Genomic DNA, 16,813 nt, shown 5'->3' with positions numbered 1-16,813 from the left:
CGTATTGTACACTTAAAACTTAGTTGAAGACCAGGCACAGTGGCTCATGCCTTTGAGCACAATCCCAGCACTGTGGAGGCCGCGGCAGAAGGATTGCTTGAGGTCAGGAGTGTGAGACCAGCCTGGGCAACATAGCAAGACCCCTATCTCTACAAATAATAAAAAACTTAGCCAGGCATGGTGGTGCATGCCAGTAGTCCCAGGTATTTGGGACTGAGGTGAGAGAGTGGTTTCAGTACGGGAAGTTGAGGTTGCAGTGAGCCACGATCATGCCATTGCACTCCAGCCTGGACAATAAAGTGAGACCCTGTCTTTAAAAAGAAAAGAAAAAAAAAACTTAGTTGCGATGGTAGTTCTCATGCTTAGCATTCTTGCAACAATAAAATAAAACAAAAAGAATTAAATAACCACCAGACCACCACACTACTTCCTGATCTTGTCATACAAACTTACTGGAACCTTCCTACACAGATCTGTCAAAAGCCACACAAAACACAATCATGTGTCCATTCAAGAACACAACTCCATCCCGACAGGCCTGCACTTACCAGCCTCCTCCCTCTCTTCCTCCCCTACGTGTGGGTACCACTACCCTAACCTCCATTGTTCAAAACAACTGAGGGAAATGAGGAGAACCCAGCCAGCTCAGCACACCAAGGATGTCTCCGTACTGTACCTGAGAATCCCCGTGCACTGGGCTGGAAACAGCAAATTAGAACGATAGATATCTACAGCTTCCTGTATTGGGCCTTTCAGATTAAAATATCATCTAGTGGAATTTGTTGGACAAGAGCCAGACCATGTGCAAATTGATTTTACTGCATAAGCCTGTTGCTGGTCTTTAAAAAGAAAGAAAAAGTGCTAGTGGTTACCCTTAGCACATTTCATTCCAGAATCTCCCATCACTTTACAGACATCTATGTTTTCACATTATAAAGATAAGGATATTGGAGCCGCAAAGAAATCATTCATTTGCTCCTATATTGCCCATGTAGGCTTAGCAAAGAACCAGAAGTTAAGACTTGTGGTGTTTGTGGTGTTTGTGGCAGAAAATTTCAAAGCTGGGTCCCTTCAAACGTCACGTGAAACCCTTGCTCTCTGGCTCGTACGCTGACCCAGGGATGGGCCCCAGCAAGCCTCCTGGTCACGCCTGGCAGCTGGCTGGACATCCCAGGGACCTGTCCGCGGCGGGCAGTGACCAAGGTCTGGTTTAATTCCAGCTAGCCTCATCCATGTGGGAAGGACAGAGTTAAGTCCACGCACGAACAGACACACACTCTTCTCTCCTCACCAAGCCTCCTACCAAGAGACTTCACAGCATTAGGGGAAGCCGTCCTGTGGGCTAGATCCTGCCAGCCAAGGTCACAAACTATGCTCCTATGCACCTAGCAAACAGTAAGAAGGTTTACTCCTTCACACAGAAATGTGAACTTTGGGTATCAATTCATGCCCTGGCTCCGTTTTCCAGTTCTGTACTTGCACATGCATGTGTGTGTAGTGTGGGTGCGTTTTAAGATAAATATTTACAGTGGGCCTACATATCTATTCTTAGAAACAAAGGTAATAAAATCTTAAATGTCATAAGCCAGATCAACTGAGTTTCAAACCAAGTCGTCTTTCTTAAACATACTTGTTTCTAATAAATCGTTTCACAAGCAAACATTGTGTATGCAGTACCAAATAATGATGCCTTGTGAACAATGAGTGCTTTCATACCGCCTGACATCTCTGGCCTGCGCCAGGCTTCGACAGAGAATTTAGTCACTGGGGCAACACTGGCAGGGCCCACTACAGAGCTGCAGTCTTGTTTTCCTTGTGGCCAAAGTGCTGCTGAGCTCCAGTTATTAAGTTATTCCAATGCTATCCTGACTATGTACACACACACACACACACACACACACACACACACCCCAAGTTTGCAATGGCTTAATGTTATTGCATTTGCAAATGACAGCATACCAAATGTTACACGCTTGCAGTCTTGAATTCATCTTTTCAAATTTTCTCACCTTATACAAAATAACCTCTTAACCACCTCCACTCCCCCTCCGCCCTTTCTCACTTCTGGTAGAAAAACTGCAAGCAGGATTGCTCTGTAATAGAAACCTTACACTGTCTTCCAAACTTATTACAGCTGCCTTCGGTATAAAATGAAACCTTAGAGAATGTTATTTAAAATGTTTTTAAAAAGTCAGTAGGTCTCATGTTTCATTTCTCCACATCAGGCTTTGATTTCCTTTGCAACCTTATTCTCTGCCCTTAAACAAGTCGGAGAAGGAGGCCTGGACGTCTTGGAAAAGGGCCCAGGATGCCAGCATCTGCCGAACCCTGCGCTCCTCCTCTCGAACCCTTCAGCCATCCACCACCCCTCGGAATCCATAAGAACCTCAGGAACAGTGAGCAGTAAGTAGATGACAGCGCCTGGACTCCTGTCCTAACTTCTGAAAAACCGAGGTGACGGCAGGGTGCAGATGGTAGACGAGGATGCAGGCTGGGCAGAGTGGGGGCCCCCTTTGTGGCCTGGCCCAGTGGGTACTAGGGCAGAGACAAAGAGGATCATGACCCCAAGAGCTCATGTGTTCTCACCAGGAACCTCCCCAGTCCCTGGGCAAACCAAACCCCTCAAGTTTGCAACTTTTTTTGCAACAAGCTGATATAAAAAGAATTCACTGATGAATTATCTCTGGGTGACAGACTAAAGCCCAGTGCTAGTTCATCTCTTCTACTGTGTGATAGCAAAATCACGTCATCTCCACCAGGAAGGACAGGAAGGATTTAGAGTTTTAGGCAAGGTTCTCTTCTAGCATGTTTAACTCTCAGATATTACATTAAACAAATTTTCCTTTTTACAAAGGGAGTGAGATAAACACATGGAAAATAGGCTGATGAGTAGCTCCTCTGTTTCTTTACTGCAATTTTAATTATATATATATACACACATATAAGAATCGACGTTCTGAGTTCAGCAGGTTGCAAACGCACCGTGCGTGGACCTGGAACAAGATGAGAACCTTCAAAAGCGTGATTGGAAGGTGCCTGTGTGAATTCCACATTAAGACGGAATGGAAAGCAGTCCAAAGGGTGCGGCCACTGCTGCCGGGACAGTTGGCTGCACTGCTGGAATGAGGTTCCACCAAATAAACGCGTAGTAAACACAGGCTGAAGTGCTTTAAAAAAAATACATTCTCTCCCAGCGTTCTCGCTCTCACTCTTGGTCTCGCCCCCTTTTTTCAAGTGTCCACTCCGCTAAAGCAGAAAGCCCAGCTGCTAAGAATTTAAATATCAGGATAGGCTCTGTCAAGCCCTGCTCTGTAGCTGGGAGCCATAACCCAACTAAAGACTGCAGCAGGAAAGCACAGCCTGCTTCCTTCCAAGAGGGAATTATTGAGGGAGAGAGAGAGGTAAAAACTACCTGAGTGACAAAGAATAAATCTTTGTTAATTGACCATTGAATTTTTATAACATGCCAGTCCTCCTCTGGACATAGTAATATGTTTGCTCATAAGAGATCTACAGCTTTTGCTCTGACATAGCAAAGGCCATAAAGAATGTCCACTGAGCCGAGAGGCCTCATGTCTACAGGCTCAGTAAACATGCATCCCGGGGATCAGAAGGAGAACCAGGCTCTTAAATTACACCTATAAATTCATCAAGCACAGAGTGGCTGGCTTCCCGGCTCACACTGGTCTCCCGAGCATTCCTCCCCAAAAGCTAGGCAGTACTTGCCACAAAGAGCCGTTTCAAAGCCACCTCTGTCGGGCAGTCAAACACCGAGAGACTCCAATCACACGGAGTTCCCAGTATTGATCTGGAAACAGCCAGTCTTCTGCTCTCAAGCCCCCATTCACTGAAGGAGCGTGGATAACCTTGCCTGCTCTGTCTTTAAATTAAAATCAAAATTTAATTACCCTTCCTCCAAAATGGCAGTCTCTTAGCAACTCCAAAGAGCTGAAAAGGGAAAGAACATTCTGCGATCTGGAGGACAAGTGAAAACAACTGAGAATTCTTTTTTCTAAAGCCTGCCTAGCTTTTTTCTAAAGAGTAGGCGGTGGTTGCTTTTGTTGCATAAAAAACGCACTAAACCAGTTAGCATGAGGCATGGTTATTAGGAGGAGGAGGCCGATCAAAGCCCTCTGAAGTCTGAGGAGCCCAGAACTTGCTAAAGGCCTCGCGCTAATTACAATTAGTAGAATGAGTTCATTGCCTTGTCAAGACTCCACCTAATGCACTCAAGCCTGACAGGCTAAATCTCGTTGGGTTCTGAGTTTTGTTTTCCCAGAAACACGAAGCTTTCTCCAGCTTCTTAAGATCAGCACAAAGGAAGGTCAGAACTAAAAATGATCAGCAGAAAAAGGGAAGGCTACGATGGCCAGGAAAATGACACCTTCAGAAAGAGCCCAGGTGCCCACAGCTGGTATTTTGGCTTGTCACCTTCTAGAACAGATGAGTGGTCTGGGATGCTGGGCAGCCAGAGTCACCTGTTTTTGTTTTTTGTTTGTTTGTTTGTTTGTTTTTAACACATTTTTGTAGAAGGTCACTGGTTTGTTGCTCTTTCTCCCTCGCAGGCTTGGCGCATGCTCCTTTTATTCTTTCCTCTTTGCTGTCTGGTCACCCAGGTATCCGCATCTTCTGTCTGGATATCTGACTCTCGGAAGTCTTGCAGAATCGGCTGGGGCTCCCGCTTCCTCTAAAACACACACCTCTCTGCAGAGACAGTGAAGTCTGCGGAACAAACTTGTTCGGGTGAAAATGAAGTGTCCTCCCTCCAGCACTAAAGTCACAAAGTGACTGACGGAGGCTGCACCCTGTGAAATGCTAGAAGCAAAACACCACTAATGCCATTGTGCCTGCTCAATGAAGTGAAGGAGAGAGTAAAGTGCTGGCTGGGCTCAGGGCCTGGGAAGACCGAAGCAGGTGGAGGCAAAGTACCTTCCCTAATTAATGTTCCAGGCTGTATTATTTGGCTTCGGGTTGAGTGGCTTCTACCAGCTGGGTATCAATTTGGGTCTTCTTGGGCAAATTACAGGAGCAGGACTGTGTGTTATTTACACCCCAAGTGTTTAAGATACTCTGAGGTCTCTGTCTTCAAAAAGTTTCACCAGAACTGAAGATTCTTTGGTAACCAGAGAGTGATGATGCCAAATTTAGGTTCAAAATTGGTCTCCTTTTGCTAAAAGGAGTCACGGTTTTGGGATGATGAAAAAGTCCTGGAGATGAACAATGGGTGATGTCAGTTGCACAACCAATGGAATGTACTTAATGTCACTGAATTACACATTCAAAAATGGTTACAGCGGTATATTTATGTTATGTATCTTTTACCACAATTTTTTTTAAAAAGGAGACATAGCAAAGGTGACAATATCTCAGAGTGAACAAGATCAATTTCTAGGGTCATGGAAAACCTACCTTCTCAATCAGCGAGGTATATTGACCTTGTCCAGTTTACTCAGTGAGAGCTTTTCTATCTCCTGACCCTCACACACTAGGCAGGAGGCCCCTCCCTAGGTTGTGCTTGGGTTTTGACACTGATATAAAACTCAGACGTCAGTCTCCCAGGCTCCCTCCTGAGGAGCTGAGGTAAACACAGCTGAGAGCATTCACGCCTGGGAGTCACATCAGAGCCTCAGCAGCCGCCACTCACCATAGGGGGTGCAACATCTTTCAGGAATGCAAGATTATCAGCTGGTGTCTGCATAGCTGGGTTTCCTTCAGGGGAAGAGAATGTTTCCTTCAAGCTGGAAAAGTTTGTTTTTTTTTAACGTCCAGGAATGAAGTATACCCTCTTATTACAATGGGTGAACTCCTAATTAGAGTATCTTCTCTCCAATGATTTGCAAAGAAGCTAAAAACCAAAGCACAGGGGAGCCCTCCGTCAAAGACAGCAAGCACTCCAAGTAAGTAAGGCCCCTGAGCTTTACAACGTTTGACTGAAATCTACCGAAAACGATCCAGTTAACCAACCTTTACAAATCTGTCCTAGAAAAATATTCACACAGATGCCTAATAAATAAGCGTGTACAAAGCTTGTCACTGTAGTGTTTTCTTACTGGAAAACAAAAGATCTGCACAACAATCATATTGTTTAATATGATTAAACAAATTGTACTATATCCATGAAAGAAGAGCATATTGGCCACTAGTAAGAATGAAGGAGATTGAGATGTGCAGACATGGAGGATGTCCATTGTAAAAATGTCGGCAGGCTTCATCAACTTTCACCGTCTAAAAAGCCTTTCTTCTAGAGAAGTCTAGAAAATCTATCATGCTCATCTCTCACATGCCTTGTTTTGCTCCTAGGGTGGGTCGAGCAGAAGTAAAAGCTTTTAGCCCATCTGAGCAAACAAGAAATGCCTCCCTTTGATAGGAATAACATGAGAGGCTGAACAACAAATCCCATTTGTTTTCTTGGAGATGAAACTCAGAAACTGAAAATAATCATGGTTCTAGATACTTCTAAGTACAGCATGACCTAAAGAGAAACTTCAAAATCGTCACCCAGATCACAAAAGCCTTCAATCCAAATGCCACTGCTTTTCTCACTGTCCAAGCCAGATGGGAAGCCTCAAGTCAGGCCCCAGCTCCAGTCCCTCCCTATGAACACTCGGTGGGAGTCTCACATACAGAATGGCTTTGTTTCTTTAGTACAAAATGTAAAATTTATTTTATTTATTTTGAGATGGAGTCTCGCTCTGTTGCCTAGGCTGGAGCGCAATGGCACAATCTCAGCTCACTGCAACCTCTGCCTCCCGGGTACAAGCAATTCTCCTGCCTCAGCCTCCAGAATAGCTGGGACTACAGGCATGCACCATGATGACTGGCCAGTTTTTAATATTTTAATTTTTGTTAGTTTGTTTTTGAGAAGTCTCACTCTGTCACCCAGGCTGGAGTGCAGTGGAACAATCTCGGCTCACTGCAACCTCCGCCTCCCAGGTTCAAATGATTCTCCTGCCTCGGCCTCCCGAGTAGCTAGGATTACAGGCACACACCACCACGCCTGGCTAATTTTTGTACTTTTTAGTAGAGATGGGGTTTTAGCATGTTAGCCAGGCTGGTCTCGAACTCCTGACCTCAAATGATCCACCTGCCTCAGCCTCTCAAAGTGCCGGGATTTCAGGCGTGAGCCAGCACGCCCGGTCAAAATGTAAAATTTAAAGGGCTAAGTTCTTTACTTTTCAGTTTCAGTACAGAGTGTACACTGAACCAGTAAAATGAGAACTTCCTTTTTCTAATAGAGCATAATTTCCAAAAGATCCTACTAGAATAATATCCAATGCTTGTCTCTCAAAAGACCACAATCTCCCTGATCCGGTGGGGAATACGTCTGGGGCACCGTTTGACCTGTAGATTTGCATACTTATTTGGGATGGACAGAATTCCTGCCAGCCTTATTTGAGAGAATCCTGTAATCCAGCGGCTTTGAGAGAAAGAAAAAGTTGGAGTTCCATCAAGATCTAGAAATTTCCATCCCAATTTATGGTCTTTGACCTCAAAATGTGACCTGAGGAACTCCATGAGGGCAAAGCCTTATGCCTCATTCGGACAACCATCACCCACTCGACCACATACAGGCTAAATGAGCATAACACGTGCTTCACAGAGAATTAACCACTGCAACTCAGCAAATACACAAAATCCTAGCTAGAGAGCTCTGCTCTATTTTCTCCCACCAAGCGAAAGCAATGAGGTTCCCATTGCCTCATCTGTCTCTTCTCAGAACAGGAAACAGAACAACCTCCCTACAGCAACACCGACACCCTCGGCCATCTCTTCCCCACAGACACCCACATTTGACCAGCTACAGTGAAAGGTGCACAGCGGCTCTCTGACACCACCCTTCCAACTCAAACCCGCTCTCTAAGTAGGGAGCACATCCTACCTGTAGGTAGAACCCTACAGCATCCTACCTTCTCTGACGGTGAAAACAAACCAAGCACGAAGACCGTGAACGCAAGAGCCGGGTCTCCTAACGGAGAGCGAATCCGTGAAAACAAACCAACAGACACATCTTTTAAAAGGGGAAGAACACAAAGCATTCCACACACACATCTTAACAAGAGTTGGCAGGCCAGGCACAGTGGCTCATGCCTGTAATCCCAGCACTTCGGGAGGCCTGGGCAGGCAGATCACCTCAGGTCAGGAGTTTAAGACTAGCCTGGGCAACATGGTGAAACTCCATCTCTACTAAAAATACACAAATTAGCCAGGTGTGATGGTGTCTGCCTGTAATCCCAGCTACCGGGAGGCTGAGGCAGGAGAATCACTTGAACCCAGGAGGAGGAGGTTGCAGTGGGCCAAGATCACGCCACTGCACTCCAGCCTGAGCAAGAGAACAAGACTCTATCTCATAAAACTTCCCAACTGAGGTCTTCCGATTTATAAAGGCAGCCATTGATACAGCCATATGACTAAGTGAGTTTAGAGAGAAACTAATTTCTTTCTTCAGAATTTGCAATGTTAAGAACCGTAAAACTCCAAATATAAGCAACTTATTAAACTGTTTTTTGATTATTTCAATTTAGCACACGCTGATAGAAACCTTGCTAAGTTTCAGCACATTACTGCACACTCTTACTGCCATCAATAAATTGACATTTCATGGCAAGTTTATTTGTCCAAGCTCTGACAGAAGCAGCTTTCTCTCTGCCCCATCCTCACTTGAATCTCCAGGTAACCTCTTCTTACATAAAACTGTAAGATATTAACTTGATTTTAACACGTCTACATCCTCTTTGCCCACACCATAAATGAAATGCCAAGATTAAATGCCAGACCAAATATTAGCCCTCTCTCCAGCCACCTCACCCAGGCCCCCCCCTGCAAGAACCAAAAGCAGTCAATAAGGCTTCCTTCCTCAATGGTGGGGCAAAGGACAACGGGCAGCCTGTAGAGAATGTGACAAAAAAGCTGACACTGCAGAGTTCCACCATGCCCCATCCAGGCTGGCGTGTGCCTGCTCCCACCCCAGGGAGCTGGCACCCACAGAATACCACCTGCTCCCAAAGGCTTCTTGCTGGGGTCAGTTCTGCGGGACAGTCTATTTGCCAGTCAATACGTTCGGAGTGATCTAGCTGCCACTAACCAGCCTTTGCCCCCCAGGATCGCTGTTGTGAAACAGGAATGAAAAGCTGCTTTGTAGCAATCAAAAGCTCATTAAACAGTAGCTACCAAAGGAAGTTTTGAAATCTCTATCCTGGAGGAAAGGACAGGACTGACCCCTCCTTTCATCAGGATGGGCTCAGGGTACGTGACTCTGTCTGGAGATGCAAGAGGAAGCGTGGGACCGACGCACAATACTGACTAACAGTTGCATGGTACTATTATTTAAAAGCGCTGCCTCTCCTACCACCTCCTCCTCCCCATAGTACTACAAGGAAAAAGTGGGTCATTACCCCCATTTTACACGCAAGGAAACTGAGACTCAGAGGTTCCATGTCTTTTCCAAGGCCATAAAGTTAGCAAGGATGGAAACAGAACTTGACACCCATCTCCATGTAGTTTCCACCTGAACCTCCAGAGAGGGCATCTGGCACACGGTAGAGACCCTTAGGGGTTGTCTGCAACAGTGATGGTTTATAAGAACGGGATGAGATGGCTGCTGGGGACACAAAAGCAGCAAAAGGAAAGTGTTTCCTCCTCAAGCCCGCTCCAGTTCCGTGATCTCCTGTCAACTAAACAAGCCCACTTAGAAAGGCCGTCGCTGTGACCCATTACCTGGCACGCCACCCCAATCCCTTCTCAATAGAGGGGCTTTCTGCCTCCCTCCGGTGAGATTTTGCAACTCTAGAGCTGGCATGCAGAGCCCCTGTCAGGGTAGGACACCAAGTCTTACACTCAGAGCGAGAAATGGAAAAGAATTCACTGGCAGCGAAACCAGGAGTATGGAAAATCAAATGAGGCCTGGCCAGGAAGCCTCTAAGTCAAGAGGCTTCAAGTTCAGAACCCCACAGGGCTCTATGGAGCCAAGACCTTGTGCCAGGAACAGGTACAAGCGTGACAACCTAAACGGTAATGGTCAGGCTTTCAATGTCCTAACGTCTCTGGACATGCAGAATCACGTCATTTAAATGATGCCACCATAGCCACTCCTCATCACACACAGAAACAAAAGTTCCATCCAGAAGCCACAGGGTGATGGAAACTGAGACCGAGACGCAGCCTTCCATCGGGAGCAAGTGGGCAGGAATGATCGAATCTTGACAGCTTCAGTAATGAATTGACCGGTTAATTAATTAACTAGGCCACCGCTTCTTCATTTACTTAACCACTACTTTGTTCCAAACCCAGGAGAGAGTCCAAACTTCACACTCCAGCTGTGGTTTGAGGGACTCCGCCGTGCCTTGGTCCCCCGGCCCCGGCTCAGCTATCACACTGGAGCTTTTGTCTTCCTGGGACAGAGGCTGCCCCAAGCAGTCAACAACTTCAGCCATTCCTCCTTCTCCCACTGGGGACGGGCTGCCAAAAGCTCCCAAAAGCTCCATTCCAGGTGTCAACTCCACATTCGAGCTTATCAGTCAGTGCTTGGAATAAAAGACGCTTCATTCTCGAACACACGCCTGAGGGGGGACTTCGCTCTGGTACGGATTCCTGTGAGCTTTCGGGCTGTGTCCCATCATGTCTGGAGCTGAGTTACAACAGATTTATGTCAAGGGCTAGTTGACAGTGCCATGCTGATCTGCCGCCAGCAAGTTGGGACTGGCAGTGACGCCTGACCCATCCAGAAGTGACATGCGGCCTCTGATGGGCCCCCAAACAGCAACTGCCTGCTGCTTACAGCTTTCATTCAAGGGAATGGGGACAGGCAGGGGGAACAAATTGCTGGAAAGTTAAACTGATAAAGGCCGGGCACGGTGGCTTGTACCTGTAATCTTAGCACTTTGGGAGGCCAAGGCAGGCAGATCACTCCAGGCTAGGAGTTTGAGACCAGCCTGGCCAACATGGTGAAACCCCATCTCTACTAAAAACTACAAAAACTAGCTGGGCATGGTGGCACACAGCTATAATCCTAACTATTCAGGAGACTGAGGCAGGAGAATCACTTGAACCTGGGAGGCAGAGGTTTCAGTGAGCCAAGATCATGCCACTGCACTCCAGCCTGGGCAACAGAGCAAGACTCTGTCTCTTTTAAAAAAAAAAAACAAGGAATGGGGAGAAGACATATCTGGCCTTGGCAAAAATCAGAGGCACCATTTCCACCTCCACTGTACTTTGTCCCCCAAAATATCAAATACCAGGCAAAAAGCTTGACGTACCTGAGGGTCTCTGGATATGCAGAACTGGAATGCCCAAAAGAAGCAAGAATTCGTGATTCAAAGCCAAATCGTCTACATGAGTGAGGAAGAGCAACTAGTCTTTTAAGTTCTTATTTTTCTCCTGTACATTCTGTCTTCTGCAGCAAAGAGCTGAAAGCAGGGTGGGGTGACAGCAGCAGTCCCTACTGAAACACGCCACAGTGAACATCAAATGAAAAAGTCGGCTTGGAGAGCAAGGAGCATTCATATAAGTAGGTGTGGAGAGCACCCAGATGCAGGCCCCAGCTCCAGAATGCCTGATCCAAGCCCTAACTTAGCAAATTTACTTATCCCAGCTGAACCTGAACTTCCTCCACTGTAAAGTGAGGGAGGGGGAGGGGTGGGCGTAAAGAGGCCAACTCCATGAACTTCAAGTCTTCAAACTCCACACCCCTCTCCTGCAAGTCCAACAGCCAAATCAGTCTCAGGACGGCTTCGATGACAGCATGAATCAAAGGTGGAAACCTCGGCAGGAAATGTCAATGTCAGCCTCTGCCACTTCTCTAGGTCCCAAAATGACTTTTTTTTTTTTTTTTGAGATGGAGTCTCGCTCTGTCACCCAGGCTGGTGCGCAGTGGCGCAATCTCAGCTCACTGCAACCTTCGCCTCCCGGGTTCAAGCGATTCTCCTGCCTCAGTCTCCTGAGTAGCTGGGATTACAGGTGTGCGCCACCACACCCGGGTAATTTTTGTATTTTTAGCAGAGACAGGGTTTCACCATGTTGGTCAGGCTGATCTTGAACTCCTGACCTCATGATCTGCCTGCCTTGGCCTCCCAAATTGCTGGGATTACTGGCGTGAACCACTGCGCCTGGCTTTCTTTTTTCGTTTTCTTTTTGAGATGGAGTTTCACTCTTGCTGCCCAGGCTGGAGTGCAATGGCACAATCTTGGCTCACTGCAACCTCCAACTCCTGGGTTAAAGCAATTCTCCTGCCTCAGCTTCCTGAGTAGCTGGGATTACAGGTGCCCACCTAATGCCCGGCTAATTTTTGTAGTTTTAGTAGAAACAAGGTTTCACCATGTTGGCCAGGCTGGTCTCTTAACTCCTGACTTTAGGTGATCCACCCACCTCGGTCTCCCAAAGTGCTGGGTTACAGGTGTGAGCCACTGCACCCAGCCTCAAAATGGCATTGTTTGTTTAATAAGACTTCTGATTGAGACTAATAAAAGCTATTAAAGATCTGTTCTAACCCTCAAAAGAATCCTGGTTTGGAAGGGAGGAAACCAGTATTTGTTGCTGGCCACCTACATGCCAATCTGATGTTTTCATCTGCTAAGCCAACTGATGCCTCATAACCAACGTAGTGAGTTGAAGGGTGACCTTTGAGAAGGTAAGTCCACGTCCTAAGCCTTGGAAACTAGGAATGTGACCTTATTTGAAGGAAAAGGTCTTTGCAAAGGTAATTAAGTTAAAAAGATCGAGGTTAGCTCATCCTGGATTTATGGTGGGCCCTAAATCCAGTGACAGGTGTCCTCACAAGAAGAAGACAGAAGGAGATTTTGAGACACACAGTGAGAACATGATTGCATGAAGACGGAGGCAGAGATTGGAGTGGTGCCTCTACAAGCCAAGGACAGCTACCAGAAGCTGGGAGAGGGCATGGAACCTGCCAACACCTTAATTTTGGACTTTTAGGCTCCAGAACTGTAAGAGAATAGATTTCTTCTGTTTTAAGCCAATTAGTTTATAGTAATTTGTTAGGGGTGCCCTAGGAAACCTAATACAACCATCATAGGAATGAGGTCAGTATCATCATTCCGATTTTACTGGTGATAAAACAGAGCCTCGGAAAAGCTAAATAATTTGTCCCAATTCACTAGGGGCCCCAGGTATGGCCACTGACAAACCTGCTATTGGTTCCATGGCACAAGCCACTTTTTTGTTCTAACATTCATGAGTTCCGGTTCCTTCCTTTTTGGACACAAGGAAAGTGAAATGAGTCATCCCAACGTTGCAGCTTCACAGTGACAGGACCCCAGTCGGAATCCAGGGCTCCGGTACCACTCAATGATGAATGATGGTGAAGATGTGCCACCTCCCGGAGCCGGCTATTTTAGGGGAGCCCATTTTATTATTGCCACAATTACCGAAATGTGGAGCGTCACACTAATTTTCCCTTGCAGTAAATAGCTGAAAAGTCATGGTGTCAATTTTAATGAGGATCAAGCCAGGCTCCTAAAAGGGCTCCCATAAATGAGAGCATTTCCCTTACACACAACAATGGCTTGCTGTTTAATTCCAGAACACAAGAATGTCACTTAAATTACACGGCTTTTACATTAAAGTGCTTATGGGAACGCCTTTCCAAGGAAGAATTTCAATAAAAAGATCTCACCCATCTCGATGCTTCGTAATATCTGAACCACAATCTATGTATCATAGCAACAAAAATAAAACCCCAAAGAATGTGGGCAAGAAAGGGACTTCGCTTGCACTGGGATAGGGTTTCTGATTTTCTGCGAAACAGAGAGGTGGCTGAAAAGCTGTTATCACACAGCAGTGTATCACATTTGGGCCTGTAGGCTACCAGAAATTCACTGCTTAAGCCTGAATCCTTTTTGTTTCCACTTGCTGAGACGTTCAGAATGACTGCCAACCCTGTACATCTACATGAGCCTCTTTAGCTGACTCAATTCTTATTTTATTAGTGCTTCGCAAGGCAATTACTAGGGTTTTGAGCAGAGATGAGAGTATTTCACACTTCCATCTTTACTGAAAATGTCTTATACTCCACTGACTTTTGGCTTCTATTTATAAAGAAGGTTCAAGGCTTGGAAAATTATTGGAGTTGAGCTTTAATGGATATTCCCAACCAGCATTGTGTCATTATTGGCCCGTGTTTAGCTGGGCGATCTCCCAAATTTGTGACATAATCAGGCCTCTCTCTGCATTACTCCATACACTCCACGCTCTCTCTACATTACACCACTGAATCATACGCTCTTTTCAACAAGACTGATTGCCAGGGGATTAACATTAGACAGCACAATTCCATTATTCAGCAGCCCAATCCAAATCCCAACCCTAAACTCTAAGAGAGACTTCAGGGCTTCACAGGGATGAGCTGCCAGAAAGCTCAAAGGGGAGGTGGGGTGAGGGGCTTTTGAATGTTTTACATAACAACTCAACCTACAACTTGCTGTAAGCAAGAGCCCAGACCGGAGTGGCCGCGCTCTGACTCCACGATGCCTGGAATGGCCCCAGCCCAGCCTAATGAATGATTTGTAGACCTATGCAAAGCTATAATCCCAAAAGACTGCTACAGCACGATTATTTTTTCCCACAATAAATTACTTAATTTCAAAATTAGGTATTTAGAACGTTTAGCCCAAAATCTAACTCTCTTTCCCTAAATAGAAATATTTTTATGTCACATTCAGTATACACAAGAACCCAGGTAAATGCCAAGTCATAGGCTCTTTGATCAATGGATTCATAGTGTATCAACGCCAAAATAAATGTTAACCATTTTCTTCTCATATTTGAGTGTTACTTCTCTTTTTGTTTGTTTTGTCAAATATCTGAACATAGTAATTTCCACTAAGAAACATGCCACAAATATCTCCATGGGGAAAGAGTTCTAAAACTCACTCTTCTATGAACATCTATAGTATCAACATTATTCAAGGACCTATCAAATTTTGCCTGAAGGCTTCTGAAGAACAAAACTCAAATCTTCAAATAAGCACTATTTTCCCTGAATGCTTATATGCAAATGAAAGTAATGGCTATACCATGCTTTCTAAGGCAGAGTGTCTTACAGATCCAATTCCATTTAACTTGACAGAAAATCAAAATAGTTCTGTTTACTTTTCAGTTAACCTAAAATTTTAATTAACCAAATCTTTGCACTGTGGTTAATCAAGCTTTTGGATTATTTGTTAGTGGCTTTTTGGGCAATTTCAATATCTATGGGGTCTCTCTCTTCAAAGATATTTTGTTGAAGGAGACCCACATGTGAGATGATACTAGGGACACACGCACAGGCAATGATGCAGGAGACACTTTGTTTACAGAGGCACAGTGGGTGGTGTGGGCTTGTGGAATTACCAACAGTCACATTACGGCGAAACGTGAGTGTGAACTGAGTTGAGTCTGTAGCAGAAGTCAGCAATGTGCATTTAGGGAGGGCAAACCAAAAGAAAGGGCTCATGGTGGCAGGTTGAAAGTCATGGCACATGACAGGAAAGAGAAAAGATGGCCCCTACATGGAAAGGATCTTAACCTGCCATCCTGCAACAGTGAAATATGTCTTAGGTAGAGTTCCATATGTTAGCAATCCTCCAAGACACAGAAACATCCTTTCTCCATTAGTTACAACAAAGCCCCATCATCACAGGCAAAACTTGGGAAAAAATTTGAGTTTCCAAGACAACAGGCTTGGTGGTCTCCAATGTTTAATTAAAATGGCCTACTTATCTGTGCACTCTGACAAAAATGTATTTATAAGCTCATATACATGGTTCCCTTTGCACAGAGGAAATAGCTGCCAGGAACAGACACGGAACTGGTACTGTCTAATGACTTTGTGATGGAAGTGACGGGCCCTCAACATTCACCTTTTTCCAGCCAACCACAGGCTCAGTCCTCAGACCTTTTCCTTTACTCTGCAGCTGGCGTTCTACAGTTGCCCTGTTGGGGAAATGATGCTTCTCTTTTAAAACCAAAGGTCTCCTACAGCACATCTACACCCTTTTCACCTGCCCAGTTAACATTTTCAGAGCAATCTCAGCTTCCAAAATGTCAGACATTTCATACCACGTCCACTTTACACAGATGACGCTTGGGAACCATGAGGATCATGCAAAGCTCATAAACCCTGGCTGCCTGGAAAACAGAACATTGTCAGATGACAGAAGCAGCCTTCTAAAATGATAGTAGAAAGAATAAGAATGAAACAATTCTCCTGAAACTTTTGGGAGAAACAGGACTTAACGTTCACGCTTTCAAACGAGTCAAGCAAGAACGGGCTGGTGTGCAGCCGCCACGCGAGGAGAGGCAAACTCACCCACAACATCCAGGTGGTACGTGTGATTGATGGACCCGTATTCATTCTCCACCACACAGGTATAATTTCCCTTGTCAGATGGGACCACGCTTTCCATAATGAGGCTCCAGTGCTGGTTTCGTACCTGAAAAGATCAAAGCAAAGGCAGTTACTTAACAATCCTAGCACAGAATACCAAGTACTATGCTTTCTTGATTTAAAAAGAAGCTGAAGGTGGCAAGGAAGGGATAGAAGAATCACTTAAATTCTAAATGGGTAACTGTCACTAAGAATCATGAGAAATGAAAACCATCATCATCATCATCATCATGGTGAACACCTGTGAAGCAAATATTGACACATTCAGATGTGCAGGGGTATTCAGCAGTGTACAGCGTGGGCCTGTTACCAATGTGGATGTGAGGGTTCCTCCAGGAGAGGCCAAGTGGCCAGGAAGCCTGAACACCAGCCAGCCTGGTACCAATGGCCGCAGGGAGGCGAGCTACCAGTTTGCGCATCCATTTCAGCCTCTAT

General features: G+C 45.5%; 1 protein-coding gene across 3 annotated transcripts in view; it reads right to left on the bottom strand.

Annotated features, from left to right (window-relative positions):
• FGFR2 (fibroblast growth factor receptor 2) overlaps positions 1 to 16,813 on the bottom strand; it is a 146,703-nt gene that overhangs the window by 58,360 nt on the left and 71,530 nt on the right. For all 3 annotated transcript variants that reach the window (XM_012001070.1, XM_012001073.1, XM_012001069.1), the window contains one exon: positions 16,301 to 16,424. In XM_012001070.1, coding sequence (XP_011856460.1) covers positions 16,301 to 16,424 — 124 coding nt within the window. The remainder of the gene's footprint in view (positions 1 to 16,300; positions 16,425 to 16,813) is intronic.

This window comes from Mandrillus leucophaeus, unplaced genomic scaffold (assembly GCF_000951045.1).
Source record: "Mandrillus leucophaeus isolate KB7577 unplaced genomic scaffold, Mleu.le_1.0 Scaffold65, whole genome shotgun sequence".
Classification (NCBI taxonomy): domain Eukaryota; kingdom Metazoa; phylum Chordata; class Mammalia; order Primates; family Cercopithecidae; genus Mandrillus; species Mandrillus leucophaeus.
Note: the sequence above shows the minus strand (reverse complement) of the source record. Positions and strands in the feature narration are given on the sequence as shown.